The following is an 18,018-nucleotide window of genomic DNA, read 5'->3' on the forward strand; positions in this document are numbered from 1 at the left end:
ATCCTGCTACAGTTCTTGATAACCTTCCTCACTGTCTACAATACCACCTATTATATTATCTTCTGCAGACTTACTGATCATGCCTTGTACATTCTCATCCAAATCTTTTTTTCTCAAAAAGTCCAAGTATCACATTCGTCTCACAGATGCCCATCTAATGGGCTGTACGAGACTGGCCATCTCAAGCTACGACCCAGACCTCATAGCATTCACAGCAAGTGTGCAAGCACAGGTGTCACAAAGAATAGGTGAGCATGTTATGCATAAGTACGTTTCGGGGGTTTTAGTAAAGTCAAATTTATAAGAGTAGGTTTTGTGCTTAAAAAGATTGGAGACCACCGTTATAGATACACCCACAGTTCTGTTGGCTAGGGAGTTCCAGGATTTTGACCTTGTGACAGTGAAGGAAAGATAATATATTTCCGAGCAGGATGGCGTGCGACTTGGAGAAGAGCCTGCAAGTGGCAGTGCTCTTACATACAGCTGCTGCCACCGTCCTTCAAGGTGGTAGAGATTGTAGGCTTGAAAGGTGCTGTTGAAAGGACCCTAGTTGCTGCAACATCTGGTAGGTGGTAGCCACCGCTTCCACTGTGGACCTATGATGAAAGTGGTGGCATGGTGGTATTATCACAGACAAGTAATCGAGAGATTGAGGGTATACTCTGGGGACCTAAGTTCAAATCACGCCACAGCAGATGGTGAAACCTGAATGCAATAAAAATCTGGAATTAAAAGTCTAATGATGACCATGAAACCACTGTCAATCGTGATTGAAAAAAAACCTGGTCCTTTAGGGAAGGAAATCTGCCATTCTTGCCTGGTCTGGTTTACATGTCCTCCAGGTCTTTAGCAATGCAGTTAATCATTAAATGCCCCCTCAACAGGCCTAGCAAACCACTTAGTTCAAGGGCAATTAGGGATAGGCAATAAATGTTGGCTCAGACAGTGACACCACATCCCCTGGATGAATAAAAATGTTTACGCAGATGAATGCCAAACAAGAAGGTTGCTTTGTTCCAGATGGTGTTGAATTTTGAGTGTTGGTGAAGCTGCACTTATCTAGGAAAGCGGAGAGTATTCCATCATAGTCCTGACTTATGATGTGGAGATGCTGGCATTGGATTGGGGTGAGCACACTAAGTAGTTTCACAACACCAGGTTAAAGTTCAGCAGGTTTACTTGGAATTACGTGCTTTCGAAGTGTTGCTTCTTCTTCAGGTGAGTGGACAGGCAGGTTTCACAAACACAGCGTATATATAGACAAAGACATAATTGCAAGATAATGGCTGGAATGCAGTCTTTTTAGGTAATCACATCTTTATAGGTACAGACAATGCGAGTGGAGAGGGGGACAATCACAGGTTAAAGATGTGTGAATTGTCTCAAGCCAGGACAATCACCATGATAGCCAAGTTCTGCATGCATGAGGACAGCCTCATTTAGAATCTTGGTTCATGTTACACTAAATGTAACCCCACCATTTGGCCCAGAGACGACTTACTCCTGACTTCTGCCTTGTAGATGGAGGAAATGCTTTGGCAAATGAGGTGGTGGAGTTGTGAATTACTTGGAATAATTAGAAAATCACTCAGCAACCAGCTGAGAAGCAACTTGGAAGGGAAATTCCGTGATTTATTCAGACTTATTTTTCCTTTTTATAACAAGGAAACTGGAAAATTATGACTTCAGATTGAAAGTTGAACTCAGGGCTGTCAGCTATTCTAAACATCCTCAATAGCATTCGGAGATCAGGCCAAATATATCTTGAATACCAAACTGATCAGTGTGCCAGAGTGAAAGCATTTCCAAAGGAAATTGTCACTGCAATTGTGTTCCAACTGTTCCTCTTCTAGCCAACATACATGGTTTTTATCTTGTATACAAGAAGAACTCTGTTTAAACTATGTGTGCATTGAAATATTTCTATGATTCCAAGACACACACATAAAAAGGGAACTTGTAGTTCTACAGTATTTTACATCAACTTAGAACCATTAAAATACTTCAAAACCAATTAAGTACTTTTAAAACGCAGCCACAGTTTGTGTAGGAAACAGCATGATTGTGAACAGTCCTAGTTATATTACAATTACTGTATATCATCTATAACCTGATGTTGACTAATAATGGAGGCTGTTTTCTGTTATTTAACTTCAAAGCACAAGAGAAAGTATGGACAAAATCTCCATCACGCCTATTCCTTGAGCCTTCTCACACAGTTCCTACCCTTTCTCCATCATGTCACGCATTTCCTCATATTCTTGCCGTTGCCGGAGTTCCAGGGACTCTTCAAATCGTTTGAATAGTTCAGCCGCTGTGTTGGAGAAACTCTGAGCACCTTTCTGCTGCAGTTCCTGGCGATGCTTCAGTTCAGCCTACAGAGAAAGCCAGAAAGAAGTATTGATGTGGTAACTGGGCATGTCCCTGGAAACATGCTTCAAGGTAAATGAATTACTTTTGGAGTGCAGTCACTGATGTTAGTTACTTAGAAAATGCAACAGTCAAATACACAGCAAGAATCCACAAAATGTGAAATTACTGATCAATTTGCTTTCGGTTATTGATGAAGGGATGATTCAGTGATGTATATTATAAGCTGAAATTTGAACAATGTCAGTAAATATCTAGGGCCCAGATTTTGGCCAATCCTTTGACAATTTTGACAAGAGAATTTAATTTGATTTATTGTCACATGTATTAGTATACAGTGAAAAGTATTGCTTCTTGTGCACTGTACAGACAAAGCAAATCTTTCATAAAGGAGGAAAGGAGAGAGTGCAGAATGTAGTGTTACAGTCATAGCTAGGGTGTAGAGAAAAATCAACTTAATGCAAGGTAGGTCCATTCAAAAGCCTGATGGCAGCAGGGAAGAAGCTGTTCTTGAGTCGGTATTTATTTTGTGTAATGGAGCTAAATTTTATTGTGCTATTAACAATTCAGTCTCATTTGATCCTGTGGTTATATCTGACATTGTTAGAGTACACGTTACATAAGCTGAGAAAATGAGCACTAACACAAGAGAATGTGCACCACCTACAAGACGCACAGCAGCAACCTAGCAAGGATCCTTTGACAGCTTCTTCCACACACATGGCCTTTACCACCTAGAAGGATGAAAGCTGTGCAGGGAAAACACTACCATCTGCAAGAACTATCCCAAGTCAGAAACCATCCTAACTTGCAAATATATCACCATTCCTTCATCACCTGTGTCAAAATTCTGGAAATCCCATCCAAACAGCACGATGAGAACATTGCCACCACACAGACTGCAGTAGGTGCTTGTATTTATTCATTTATGGCATCACTGGTTAGACTAGCATTTATTACCCATTCCTAACTGTCCTCAAGGTGGTGGTGATCTGTCACCTTACCTCTGCAGTCCACGTGTTGTAGGTATTGCCCATCACACTGTCAGGACAGGAGTTCCAGAATTTTGATCTAGCAACCATGAAGAAGCAATGATAAAGTTTCCAGTCAGATGGTGTGTGGCTTGGAGGGGATCTTTCAGGTGGTGGTGTACCCAGGCATCTGCTACCCTTCCCCTTCTAAATGGCAGAAGTTGTGGGTTTGGAAGGAGCCCCAACGGTACACATTGCTGCCACTGTGCGTGTGGTGGAGGGAGTGAATGTCGAGGCTGGTAGATGAGGTGTCAATCAAGCAGGCTGCTTTTGTCCTGAATGCCATCGAGCTTCTTCAGTATTGTTGGAGCTGTGCAAATGAAGGCAAGTGGACAGTATTCCATCACACTCTTGACTTGTGCCTTGTAGATGGTGCACAAACTTTTGGAGGGAGGCGGGCGGGCGAGCGAGTTACTTGCTGCAGACTCACAGACAATTCCCAGACTCTGACCTATTCTTGCAACCATAGTGTTTGTGTAGTCGGTTCATTTCAGCTTTTGGTCAACAGTAACCCTCTCAGGGTGTCTGTAGTGGGAGATTCAGTGATGGTCATGCCATTGAATGGTGAGAGGAGATGGCTAGCTTCTCTCTTGTTAGAACATAAGAAATAGGAGCAGGAGTAGGCCATCTAGCCCCTCGAGCCTGCTCCGCCATTCAATAAGATCATGGCTGATCTGTCGTGACTCAGTTCCACCTTCCCGCCCTCTCCCCATAACCCTTAATCCCCTTGCCTATTAAAAACCTATCAACCCGCATCTTAAATATATTTAGCGAGGCAGCCTCCACCACTTCAACGGGCAGAGAATTCCAGAGATTCACCACCCTTTGAGTGAAGAAGTTCCTCCTCAACTCTGTTCTAAACCGCACCCTCCCCCCCTTTATCTTGAGGCTGTGCCCTCTAGTCCTAATGTCCTTTCTGAGCAGGAAGAGCCTCTCCACCTCTATCCTATCCATCCCATTCATCATCTTATATGTCTCAATGAGATCTCCCCTCATTCTTCTAAACTCTAACGAGTACAAGCCTAGTTTATTCAGCCTCTCCTCATAGTTCAACCCCCTCAACTCCAGTATCAGCCTAGTAAACCTCCTCTGCACTCCCTCCAAGGCCAAAATATCCTTGCGTAAGTGCGGCGACCAAAACTGCACACAGTACTCCAGCTGTGGCCTCACCAATGCCCTGTACAGTTGCAGCAAGACCTCCCTACTTTTATATTCAATCCCCCTCTCTATGAAGGCCAGCATCCCATTTGCCTTCCTGACCACCTGCTGCACCTGCAGGCTGGGTTTTTGCGACTCATAAGAACATAAGAAATAGGAGCAGGAGTAGGCCATCTAGCCCTTCGAGCCTGCCCCGCCATTCAATAAGATCATGGCTGATCTGTTGTAGCTCAGTTCCACTTTCCCGCCCTCTCCCCATAACCCTTAATCCCCTCTCTTATCAAGAACCCATCAACCCGCTTCTTAAAAATATTTAGCGAGGCAGCCTCCACCACTTCAACGGGCAGAGAATTCCAGAGATTCACCACCCTTTGAGTGAAGAAGTTCCTCCTCAACTCCGTTCTAAACCGCCTCCCCTTTATCTTGAGGCTGTGCCCCCTAGTCCTACTGTCTTTTTTGAGCGGGAAGAGTCTCTCCACCTCTATCCTATCCATCCCATTCATCATCTTATACGTCTCAATGAGATCTCCCCTCATTCTTCTAAACTCTAACGAGTACAAGCCTAGTTTATTCAGCCTCTCCTCATAGCTCAATCCCCTCAACTCCGGTATCAGCCTAGTAAACCTCCTCTGCACTCCCTCCAGGGCCAAAATATCCTTGCGCAGGTGCGGCGCCCAAAACTGCACACAGTACTCCAGCTGCGGCCTCACCAACGCCCTATACAGCTGCAGCAAGACCTCCCTACTTTTATATTCAATCCCCCTCGCTATGAAGGCCAGCATCCCATGCACAAGGACCCCGAGGTCCCTCTGCACCGTCGCATGCTGCAGTTTTTCGCCATGTAAGTAATAATCCTTCCTACCATTATTCCTACCAAAGTGGACAACTTCACACTTGCCAACATTAAATTCCATTTGCCAGTTCCTGGCCCATTCGCCCAGCCTATCTAGATCCTTCTGCAGACTTTCCACACCCTCCGCACAATTTGCCGTTCCACCAATCTCGGTGTCATCAGCAAATTTCGACACCATACACTTGGTTCCCTCCTCCAGATCATTCCCTGGCACTGGTGCACTGCAAATGTTACTTGTGGCAATTAGGGAGGAATAACAAATGCTGGGAGGGCTGCATGAGTAGGTCAAGAATCTTTACCTGTCTGACAGTTTGAATGGATCTTCAAGCATATTGAAAAAGAACCTCAGTTCCCTGACATATTATCACAGTTAAAACAGTTTAATCAACTGCCTGATATTTTGGATGGGCAAAGAGAGGACACCATACCAACAGGACACACATTGGGTGGCATGGTGGCACAGTGATTAGCACTGCTGCCTCTCAGTGCCAGGAATGCAGGTTCAATTCCCAGCTTGGGTTACTGTCTGTGTGGAGTTTGCATGTTCTCCCCATGTCTGCATGGGTTTCCTTCAGGTGCTCTGGTTTCCTCCCACAGTCTGAAAGATGTGCTAGTTAAGTGTATTGACCCGAACAGGCACTGGAGTGTGACGACTAGAGGAATTCCACAGTAACTTCATTGCAGTGTTAATGTAAGCCTTACTTGTGACTAATAAATAAACTTTATTTTACTTTATACTTGTCTAGGGTAGCAAACTAACTTTAACAAATTAAGTGACTTTGTTTTCACATCTGCTTAAGTGAAACTATAAACACAGACACACGACAGTTAAGTCGAATGGCCTATTTTAAACTATATACAGCAGCTGAGGAAGTTTAGGGTTGGAAGGTAAAGCTTCAGCATTAGAGCCAGACTTTTTAAAAAATTAGCAAGCAGTTCTATCCTCAAAGATTGGTAGAAGTTTGAGAAAAGGAAGAACACATGGGGCTATGGGGAGAAGTAGGGATGAGTGGCTTAGGTGAACTGTTCCTTCGACAGTCAGCACAGACACAACAGGCCAAACCACCAGGTTGAAAGTTGCTCTTCTGTGTTGTAAACATTCTGTAATTCTCTTCAGCAAATGGTAACTGGTGTTCAAATAATTATTAAATGTAAATTGAAGACTGTTAGATTTTTGGTAACCAAAGCTAAGTCTTACAGGGCAATGGCAGGGACACAGACTTACATCTAACATCAGCCACAGTGAAACTAAACGACAAGTTAAAAGGCTTGAGAAATTAAATAGTCTCCTCATGTTCCTTTGACTGGGAACTAAGCAAAGGCACTTCACAGGTTTGCGAAAAATGCCTTTTCTTCTCTAATAACCAGCATGTGACATATCACCAAGTTATACAGATCTGGGAGGTTTGCTGAGGCAGCAGATCTCACAGGAAGGGGCCACATCAGGGCAGACGAATACAAAAGTAAAAATTCAGCAGATGCTGAAAATCTTGCACAAAGGCACACTGAGTCTGAAGAGCCATATTGAATTTGAAACGTGAACTCTGCTTTTCTTTCCACAGATGCTGTCAGGCTTGCTATGTTTTTCCAGCAAATTCTTCTTTTATTCCTGAGGTTGTTTCTGCTGTGGACTGACAACCCCCAAGAAACTAAACTGATAAGATTCATTAGGATTGTGAATTTTTGAGAGTCCCTCCCCAGGGAAGCTGTGGATACTCAGTCATCGAGCAGATTCAAGATACAGATCAAATGATTTCTGGTCATTCCAGTAAATCCATCTGGTTCACTAATATCCTTTAGATCGGGAAATCTGTCGTTCTTATGTGATCTGGCCTCCATGTGACTCCAAGTCGACAACAATATGGTCGACTTTTAAATGGCCTCTGAAATAGCTTAGCAAGCCACTCAGCTCAAGGGCAATTAGGGATGGGCAATAAATACTGGCCTAGCCAGCAACACCTACACCCCATGAATGAATAGAAAAAAAATCTAAAAATCCAAGGGATATGGTGGGAAAGTGGAGTTGAGGCAGAAGATCAAAGATCCTAATCGATGGCAGAGAAAGCTTAAGGGACTGTTTGCGCCATTTCTGCTCCTATTTATTTGTCTGAAGCTCATATAGGTTGCAAAGTGCCTGCAAAAATAGAATGTTTATGTACTAGCAGCACTCTCAGTGTGAACAGAAAATCAAATGCCATTCCTTCCAAGCTTCCAACATGTTAAAATGCTCATTTTATTTTCAGCTTCTTACCTGGCCCTTGATTCGGTGAACTTCCTCATATTTTTTAACAAAGCCTTCGATCTGGGTGGCTTCAGGTGAAAGTAGCAACAGTGTGTGTTCTGGATTTAATTCTTGCACTACCTCCTAGTAACAGAAAAAAGGAATTTAAGAAGTATGAAGTAGAACTCTAAAATAACAATGGCCTCCATTTATCTTTAATGTAGTAAAATATTCCAAGGAGCTTCACAGGGGTGGTACCTAACAAAACATGACACAAAGACATATGCCAAATGCATTCACATACAAAGCCTTTAGTTTTGTCTTTTTGTTATATCTCGTCTTGATTGTTGGTGTATTCGTCAGATTGTTCTTTGTCTCTACCTGTCATTCTTTGACCCTTATTTCCCATATTACTATTTTGCACTCCTGCCCTGAATTCTATTACTGGATTTGCTACATCCCTCTAGCTTGATCTTTTACCACCAGTTGTTTAGTTGCTTTTGTACACCATGTTCCTAGTAATAAAACCTAGGATGCCGTATGCTTTATTAATCACACTCACAACTTGTCCTGCAACCTTCAATAACTTATGCACATATACATTAAGGTCCATCTGCTCCTTTAGAAATTGTACTGTTTACATAGTCTTTCCGTTTTTCCTATCAAAATGAATCACTTCACGCTTCTGTAATAAAATTTCATTTATCACTTGTCTGCCCATTCCATTGACCTCTGTGAACCATCCATGAACCGCCATTCTCCATTTTCATGTTGCTACTGCCCCCTTTATTCCATTAAATAGCACCGCAGGATCTTTTACATCCACTTCAGCAAGAAGATGGAGCCTTGGTTTAACATGTTATCTAAAAGACAAAACTTCCAATTGCGCAGTGTCCCTTCAGTGCTGCACTGGTCTGTCAGCCTTGATTTTTGGGCTCAAGTCATGGAGTGAGACTTAAACCCAGAATCTTCTGATTCAAAGGAGTGCATGCTACCAAATGAGCTGATACTGCTACTGGTTCAGCAACATAGCCCCATACCATAATGATAGGGGCTCAAGTAGGTGAATACCTGCACATTATTATTATCCGCTTCCTCGTCTGTGCTTGGGACTGGAGGAGAAACAGATGTCTCTTGGAACTGGTCATCTCTAGTGAGGCCATAGATCAGAGGTGTTAAGTTCTCAGAGGTGCTGGATTGAGTCTCTGGTTGGAAAAAATGGTCCAGTACCCATGCTGAATTGACAGAGAGCTTGGGAGAAGATCTGCATTGCTCCAAAACATCCTGGAAGAGATAATAAAGTGAGGCAAAATTTAAGGTTCTTGGCCTAAAGAGTCTGGGGAGACAGTTATCCAAACGTATGAGCACTTTTAGGGAATTCCCACAACTTACTCTTAAAAGTTGATCTCTCTCCCTCTGTCCCATTACTGTCTCCTCCATCCCATTGCCCTAACTAATATTTATCCCTCAAACAACAGCAGAAAAATCAGATTACTTCATTGCTGCTTGTGGGAGCTGGCCATACACAACGTTACTGTGTGATGTTTCCACATCAAATGAGTGACTACACTCCCAAATTGGTTATGAAACTCTTTTGGATGCATTGAAGTTGTGAAAGTTGTTATAAAAATATTATTGCCCTATTTCACATTACCCTGGCATCTTAACCAATGACCCCATTTCTTTTCTTTTCTGAAAATATTCACAGTATTGGAAAGAATTGGGTTTATGGTTGGGCATTCCATTCCTATCTAAATGATTATAAAGGCAAAATTTGCATTTAAACAATTCATTTCACAGAGAACTGCCCAACGTCAGAAACACAAAGTGACCCAGAGGAGTTAGCAGCAGTAGTCATTGATTGTCCATTCCTAGTTGCTTGTTAATGGATTTTAAGGCAGGACGGGTAGATAGAGATGTGAAGGTGTTCAGGGAAGAGCTTCCAGAGACTAGGGCCCTTGAAAGCTGAAGGCAGAGCCACCGATGGAAGAGTAAAGGAAGGATGGTTTGGACAAGATGCCAAAGTCAATGGGACAGAAAGTATTGGGGGGAGGGGGGAAAGAAACGCTGAAAGGTTAGAACATAGAACAGCCCTCGATGTTGTGCCAAGCTATGTCTGAACCCAAGATCAAGCTACCTCACTCCCTATCATTCTGGCGTGCTCCATGTGCTCCATTATTCTGAAGGAAATGGTGGAGGTGATAGTGGATGCCTTAGTGATTATTTTCCAAACCTCGCTGGATTCCGGGGAAGTGCCGGAAGATTGGAAAATGGCTAATGTTACGCCGCTGTTTAAAAAGGGTAGCAGGCAAAAGGCAGGAAATTATAAGCCGGTTAGTTTAACGTCTGTTGTAGGAAAAATGCTTGAATCCATCATCGAAGAGGAAATAGCGAGGCATCTTGAGAAGAATTGTTTGATAGAGCAGACACAGCACGGATTCGTTAAGGGGAAGTCGTGTCTGACGAATTTATTGGAATTCTATGAGGATGTGTCTAGTGCGGTGGATAGAGGGGAACCGGTGGATGTGGTGTTTCTCGATTTTCAGAAGGCGTTTGATAAGGTGCCGCACAGAAGGTTGGGGGCATGGAGTTGGGGGTAAGGTGTGAGCGTGGATAGGGGATTGGCTGTCAAATAGGAGGCAGAGAGTGGGGGTCAATGAGTGCTATTCGGATTGGCGGTTGGTGACTAGTGGAGTGCCCCAGGGATTGGGGCCTCAGCTATTCACCATTTATACAGATGATCTGGAGGAGGGAGCCGAGTGTAAGGTGTCGAAATTTGCTGATGACACAAAGACAAGTGGAACAGCAAATTGTACAGAGGGTGTAGAAAGTCTGCAGAGGGATCTAGATAGGCTGAGCGAGTGGGCGAGGACCTGGCAGATGGAATACAATGTTGGCAAGTGTGAGGTTATCCACTTTGGTAGGAATAATGGTAGGAAGGACTACTACTTACAGGGCGAAAAGCTGCAGCATGCTACGGTGCAGAGGGGCCTGGGGGTCCTTGTGCATGAGTCGCAAAAACCCAGCCTACAGGTGCAGCAGGTGGTCAGGGATGCTGGCCTTCATAGTGAGGGGGATTGAATATAAAAGTAGGGAGGTCTTGCTGCACCCGTACAGGGCACTGGTGAGGCTGCGGCTGGAGTACTGTGTGCAGTTTTAGTCGCCGCACTTGCACAAGGATATTTTGGCCTTGGAGGGAGTGCAGAGGAGGTTCACTAGACTGATACCGGAGTTGAGGGGGTTGAGCTATGAAGAGAGGCTGAATAGACTGGGCTTGTACTCGTTAGAGTTTAGAAGGATGAGGGGGGATCTTATTGAGACGTATAAGATGATGAAAGGGATGGATAGGGTAGAGGTGGAGAGGTTCTTCCCGCTCAGAAAGGACAGCAGGACTAGAGGACACAGCCTCAAGATAAGGGGGGGGGGCAGTTTAGAACAGAGTTGAGGAGGAACTTCTTCACTCAAAGGGTGGTGAATCTCTGGAATTCTCTGCCCATTGAAGTGGTGGAGGCTACCTCGCTAAATATATTTAAGACGCGGGTAGATAGGTTTTTGGTAGGCAAGGGGATTAAGGGTTATGGGGAGAAAGCGGGAAAGTGAAACTGAGCCACTTCAGATCAGCCATGATCTTACTGAATGGCAGGGCAGGCTCGAAGGGCTAGATGGCCGACTCCTGCTCCTATTTCTTACGTTCTTATGTGCCTATCCAATAACTGCTTGAAAGTTCCTAAAGTGTCCGACTCCACTATCATAGCAGGCAGTGCATTCCACACCCCAACCACTCTGAGTAAAGAAACTACCTCGGACATCCCTCCTATATCTCCCACCATGAACCTTATAGATATACCCCCTAGTAACAGCTACATCCACCCGAGGAAATAGTCTCTGCACGTCCACTCTATCAATCCCCCTCATCATCTTATAAAGCTTTTAAGTCACCTCTCATCCTCCCCCACTCTAAAGAGAAAAGCCCCAGTTCCCTCAGCCTTTCCTTATAAGACCTACCCTCCAAACCAGGCAGCATCCTGGTAGATCTCTTCTGCACTCTTTCCAATGCTTCCACATCCTTCTTATAGTGAGGTGACCAAAACTGCACACAATATTCCAAATGTGCTCTCACCAAAGTCCTGTACGGTTGCAGCTTAACCCCCATGGCTCTTAAACTCAAACCCCCTGTTAATAAACGCTAACCCGCTATAAGCTTTCTTCACTTGGCTCTATCCACTTGAATAGCAACTTCAGAGATCTTTGGACATGAACCCCAAGATCTCTCTGTTCCTCCACAGTCCTCAGAACTCTGCTGTTGATCCTGTAATCCACATTCAAGTTTGTCCTACTGAAATGAATCACGTCGCACTTATCAGGTTAAACTCCATCTGCCACTTTTCGGTCCAGCTTTGCATCCTATCAATGTCTCTTTGCAGCCTACAAGAGCCCTCCACCTCATCCACTACTCCACCAATCTTGGTGTCAGCAGCAACTTTACTAACCAACCCTTCAACCCCCTCTTCCAAGTCATTGATAAAAATCACAAATAGCAGAGGACCCAGCACTGATCACTGTGGTACACTGCTAGTTAGAAGTTAGAGATAGAGGGATGAGATTCAAATAAATGGTCACATTGGAAACCAACATACAGTGTAGGTTAGTGAGGATATGGGTAATGGGTGAGCAGGGGCTTAGTGAGGGATCAGATACCAGACAAAACAGCTTTGGCGGATGGAAGATGGGCTGACATTAAAACTGAGCTGGGAATGACAAAGGAATGGAGTAGGGGCAGGTGTAATGTTGGTGATGTTATTTCCTGCAGTTATTCTGACTAATGCTGGCGTCCTACACTTGGCACGTTTAAAGGAAAACAAAGACAACGAGAAACTTCGAGGGAAAAGAGGATGGAGATAAAAAGAGGAAATTTGAATGGAAAAAATTTGGAGATGAAGAGGAAGTATTTGTAAAGCCAGGACATCAAACACTCGGTCTGACCCGGATTCTGCCCCCTCAGCCTATGTTTGTTTATTCTCTTGTCGCTCAGTTAGTGAGAGGGAGAAGCAGAGGCCCAGGAGGCGGGAGGCTTGGAGCCGGGGATTCGGCTACAAGCTCTTGCACGGGAGGAGGGGGGGGGGGGAAAATCACTCAGGCCGCCGGACCCGCACTCACCTCGTCCTCCTCCAGCCATCTCGAGTCGTACGACAGCCGCCCCTTCTCCGAGTTGCGCAGCGCCTCCAAAGTCTCCCAGCGCTTATCCTCGGCCGGCATCTTACCTTCCCGCCCTCCCCTCCTACCTCGTCCCTCCTCTGGCCGCCGGAATCAGAAACCCCGAGCCGCCAAACCGCTTCCAGTTCACGCTCCCACGTGCCCCGGTCACCATGGAAACCGGGCAGCCAGGCCTCAGCCAGTCAGGTGAGTGGTTGGGAGGGTGGCGGGTGTGCTGAGGACTCGGTGTTTTACAGCTCAGTAAGAAGTCTCACCAGGTTAAAGTCCAACAGGTGTATTTGGTAGTAAACGCCACTAGCTTTCGGGGCTTTACCCCTTCGTCAGCTGAATGGGGAGTTGTAGCTCAGTCAGAGAATCTGAATCTTTATTACTTCGTGGGGCAGTGAGCGCCACTGGGAATCTGTTGCCTGTCCCGAATTGCCCTTGAACCGCAGTGTCCCGTTTCAGAGGGCAGTTTAAGTTTATTTATTAGTGTCCCAATTAGGCTTGCATTAACACTGCAGTGAAGTTACTGTGGAAATCCCTGAGTCGCCACGCGCCGGTGCCTTTTTGTGTCAATGCACCCTAACCAGCACATCTTTCAGACTGTGGAAGGAAACTGGAGCACCTGGAAGAAACCCACGCAGACACATGGAGAACATGCAGACTCTGCACAGACAATGACCCGAGCCGGGAATTGAACCTGTGTCCCAGGCGCTGTGAGGCAACAGTGCTAACCACTGTGAGTCAACTGTGGAATCTTACAGCTTTATTTTCTTTGTAATCATGTGCACTTTCAAACTTTGCCTACTTTACACTATATTCTGCACTCTCTCCTTCTCCCCTATTTTGATTTATTGTCACATATATGAGTATACAGTGAAAAAGTATTGTTTCTTGCGCACTACACAGACAAAACATACTGAAGATAGAGATGGAAAGGAGAGAGTGCAAAATGTAGTGTTACAGTCATAGCTAGGGTGTGGAAAGGATGAACTTAGTGCGAAGTAGGTCCGTTCAAAAGTCTGATGATAGTAGGGAAGAAACTGTTCTTGTGTCAGTTGGTAGGTAACCTCAAACTTTTGTATCTTTTTCCCAACAAAAGAAGATGGAAGAGAGAATTTCCGGGGTCCTTGTTTTGTCTTTATAGTGTGCAAGAAACAATATTTTTCACTATATCCAAATACATGTGAAAATAATAAATTAAATCAAACAAAAAACTACTGGTCCTTAACTGGATTGTAACATACATTTAATACAGCATTAATAGCTGAGTTCTTGTGGCACAATGGGTAACACTAAGTCTGAACCAGAATTCCTTGGATTCCTTGTTTTCTTTTAAACCAGTCAAGCGTAGAATGGCAGTATCACTCAGAATAACTGCAGGAAATAGAATCACCAATGTTGCACCTGCTCCCATTCCATTCCTTTAATATTTCCAGCCTTAGTTGTCAATGCTAGCCTACTTCCATCTTCTGAAGCTCCTCTGTCTGTATCTAGTCCCACACTGAAGTAGGGAAAAGCTGAATGCATTTTGTACCTGAAGGGAAAGGGTTAATGGATTTTGTACCTAGAATATGTCACAAACATAACCCTCCATCATGACTGATCTTCTCAAGCTTATGCTGCTCATACTGTTCCTGGCAGTAATATAAGTTATTTGTTCATGTTTCACATACTTTAACTCTTGTTTTTATAACAGCTGATAGGTAAATGTGACTGTTATTTTGTAGACTTTGCAAATCTTACCTATTTGTGTTAGCTGCACATCGTTACACAGATGGTAGTTTACGATACCGGCTTTTAACAGCTGCTGATGGCAGATCATAATACCGGCTTTTAACAGGAAGAGTCCTGCTGGGACAGTCGTGATCACACAAGTAACTTCAAAGAAGGGGTGCCAGTACTATTGCAGAAGGGATTCCTGTGTCCTGACTGCAGGACTGTAATTCCTGATTAACTCTGGGGCTGCATCACGACCCAGGAAGGAAGAACTGGAAGTCTGGCAGGAATTGGAACTTTGATTCCTGCTGAAGCTCATAATGTATAAATACCCACTTGTATTTGTGTTCTATGAGAAACCTGGTAAGCCTTAATTGGAGCCAGTTTCTCCCCAAAGCTTTGGAATAAAAACCACTGTATTTTGACTCACTAACAGTCTTCGAGGTATTATTTTACCTACAACACACACCAAGTCCCTATTCATCCTTTACCCCATTCTCACTAACCTTGCTGTGATTCACATATAGGCCAGACCAGATAAGGACAGCAGATCCCTTTCCCTAAAGGGGACATGAGTGAACTAGATGGCTTTATACAACCAATTGATGATAGTTACCGTGGTCACCATTACTGAGCTAGATTCCATCTCAGATTTTATTAACTAAATTCAATTCCTTGCCCTGGAGCGGGACTTGAACCCAGAGCTTCTGGTTCAGAGATAAGGTGCTACCCATTGTGCCACAAGAACTCAGCCAGCAAGAGCAAAAGTTGTGCTAAATGTTTTGAATCTTTGGTTGGACTTCAGCGAGAGTATGGCATCCAATTCAGGGGACACATGAAGGATTGTCATCAGCTGCCGCAATTCGAGGATGACATCTACTTACGAATTGTAGATTTTTTTCAGTCACATGGGTCTTCATGTAACTGAAAAGGCCAACTCTTGACCACAGATCTTTGAACAGGATGTCCCAAGAAGCAGTAGGATTTGGTGTGCAGGGTTTGCTTCTTTTCACTAATTTAGTACCACCACTCTGCCTCAACATTAAGACTCTGCGACACAAAAGTGTGATGAACCTTGAAGGACAAGTTATCCCCATTTCAAAATTGGTGGCAAGCTCTTCCAGTCATTATTGTGAACACTGTCATGCTTCATGTTGTTTCAGAGTGTCTCTGAAATGTTTCCTCCCCTGGAACATTGACCATTTTAGAGTCGAAACAAAAAGGACCCGATTTGGGAGATGCTTTTTGATGACTTGGACACAATGTCCAGTCCAACAAAATTTATTTACTGGAACTTTTTCCTAAATGCTCATGGAGTTGGCTTTAAGAAGAACATTAGTGTTTATTTGATGGTCCTCTCATTAAATCCAGAGTATTTAGAAACACAGAAGAATACAGCACAGTACAGGCCCTTCGGCCCTTGGTGTTGTGCTGAGCTATGTCCAAACCCAAGATCAAGCTATCCCACTCCCTATCGTTCTGGTAAAGCATTGTGAATGGAATATCTCTAGTGCCTCTTATGTGACACTGTCCAGGTCTCACTGCAGTACAGAAGTCTGATAACAACAACTGCTCTGTATACAAGGACTTTTGCTAATTTTCAGAGGTCTTTGTTGTCAACCACTTTTTCTTTATTCATTCATGGGTATCACTGGCTAGCCCAGCCTTTATTGCCCATTCCTAATTTCCCTCGAGAAAGTGGTGCCTTCTTGAAATACTGCAGTCCATGTGGTGTAGGAATACCCACAATGCTGTTAGGAATGGAATTCCTGCATTTTGACCCAGCAACAGTGAAGGAAAGGCAATATATTTCTAAGCCAGGATGCTTTCTGGCTCGGAGGGGAACTTACAAGGGATGGTACTTCCATGCATCTGCTGCCCTTGTCCTTCTAGGTTGTGGAGGTTTAGGAGATGCTGTTGAAGAGTCTTGGTGAGTTGCTATAGTGCATCTTATGGATGGTGCACACTGCTGCTACTGTGGATGGGGTACCAATCTAATAGGGTGCTTTGTCCTTGGTGGTGTTGAGCTTCTTGAGTGTTGTTGGATCTGCACTCATCCATCACACTCCTGACTTATGCCTTGTAAATGATAGACAGGGTTTGGGAGTGTTAGCTGGTTGTAGATGGTAGTTTTGTATCAGGCTAGGCTGGCACAGCTGATCCACTGTTGGATCTCCTTGTTAATGGTGGCCTATTTGACCCAATCCCTCCTCATTCAACAAATCTGCTATTCCCAGGAATCAGACTGGTGAACCTTCACTGCACTCCCTTTCTTAAATAAGGAGAGCAAAACTGCACATTATATTCCAGGTGTGGTCTCACCAAGGTCCCGTACAGCTGCAATAATCCATCCTTGCTCCTGTACTCAAATTCTCTTGGCCAACATACCATTTGACTTCCTAACTGCATGCTGTACCTGCATACTTATGCTCAGCACTAAGATAAAAGCAAAATGCTGTGGGTGCTGGAATCTGAAACTAAAACAGAAAATGCTTGAAAATCTCAGGTCTGATAGCATCTATGGAGAGCGAATAGAGCCAACGTTTATCATTTAGGCTCAAACATTGGCTCTATTCTCTCTCAGTAAGAAGTCTGACAACACCAGGTTTAAGTTTACTATCAAATAAATCGGTTGGACTTAAACCTGGTGTTGTGAGACTTCTTACTGTGTTTACCCCAGTCCAACGCCGGCATCTCCACATCATGACTTCTATTCTCTCTCCACAGATGCTGTCGGACCTGCTGAGATTTTCCAGCATTTTTTGTTTTTGCTTATGTTCAGCAACTGTTGTTCAAGGACACCCAGGACCCTTTGTAACATCAACATTTCCCAATCTATCACCATATAAATAATAATTTGCCATTCTGTGTTTCCTACCAAAGTGGATAACTTCACACTTATCCATTTTATACTGCACTGCCATATATTTACCCATTCACTCAACTTGTTTAAATTGCCTCGAAACCTCTTTACATCCTCCTCATCACTAATATTCCTACCTAGTTTTGTGTCATCAGCAAACTAGGAAATATTATATTTGGCTCCTTCCCCCCAATCATTAAAGTATATTGTGACTAGCTGGAGCCAAAACACAGATCCATGTGGCACTTCACTCTGAAAAAGACCCTTTTATTCCTATTCTGTTTCCTGTCAGCTAACCAATTCTCAATCCCTGCCCCCATCCCATGTGCTTTAATTTTGCACACAGACCTCTTACGTGGGATTTATCAAAAGCTTTATTTTGTGGGTTAATGAGTTATGTTTTGGCAACATTCAAGAACAGGCCATGTTTCTTGTATGCAGAATCAGAAAGATTGAGTGTGGCTTGCAAATCTGGTGCAGAATGCACAACAACACTGGAGTCGTTCACACGTAAATCATGTTTGTCTGTGGTAGTTCAGTTTTGACACAGAGGTGACTGAGGTTAAAGAGTTTGAAGAAGGATAACAATGCCTTAGAGAGGGTGCAG

At 44.0% G+C, this 18,018-nt stretch overlaps 1 protein-coding gene across 1 annotated transcript in view; it reads right to left on the reverse strand.

Moving 5' to 3' along the window:
• Positions 1–12,917, reverse strand: part of gle1 (GLE1 RNA export mediator) — a 62,516-nt gene extending 49,599 nt beyond the window's left edge. The window contains exons 1-4 of the mRNA XM_080211983.1: positions 12,791–12,917; positions 8,705–8,917; positions 7,664–7,777; positions 2,227–2,375 (exon numbers count right to left, since the gene is read on the reverse strand). Coding sequence (XP_080068109.1) covers positions 2,227–2,375; positions 7,664–7,777; positions 8,705–8,917; positions 12,791–12,889 — 575 coding nt within the window. The 5' untranslated portion in view covers positions 12,890–12,917. The remainder of the gene's footprint in view (positions 1–2,226; positions 2,376–7,663; positions 7,778–8,704; positions 8,918–12,790) is intronic.
• Between the last annotated feature and the right edge of the window lie 5,101 nt (positions 12,918–18,018).

Source organism: Carcharhinus amblyrhynchos, chromosome 25 (assembly GCF_965287045.1).
Source record: "Carcharhinus amblyrhynchos chromosome 25, sCarAmb.v2.hapA, whole genome shotgun sequence".
NCBI classification, from domain to species: Eukaryota; Metazoa; Chordata; class Chondrichthyes; order Carcharhiniformes; family Carcharhinidae; genus Carcharhinus; species Carcharhinus amblyrhynchos.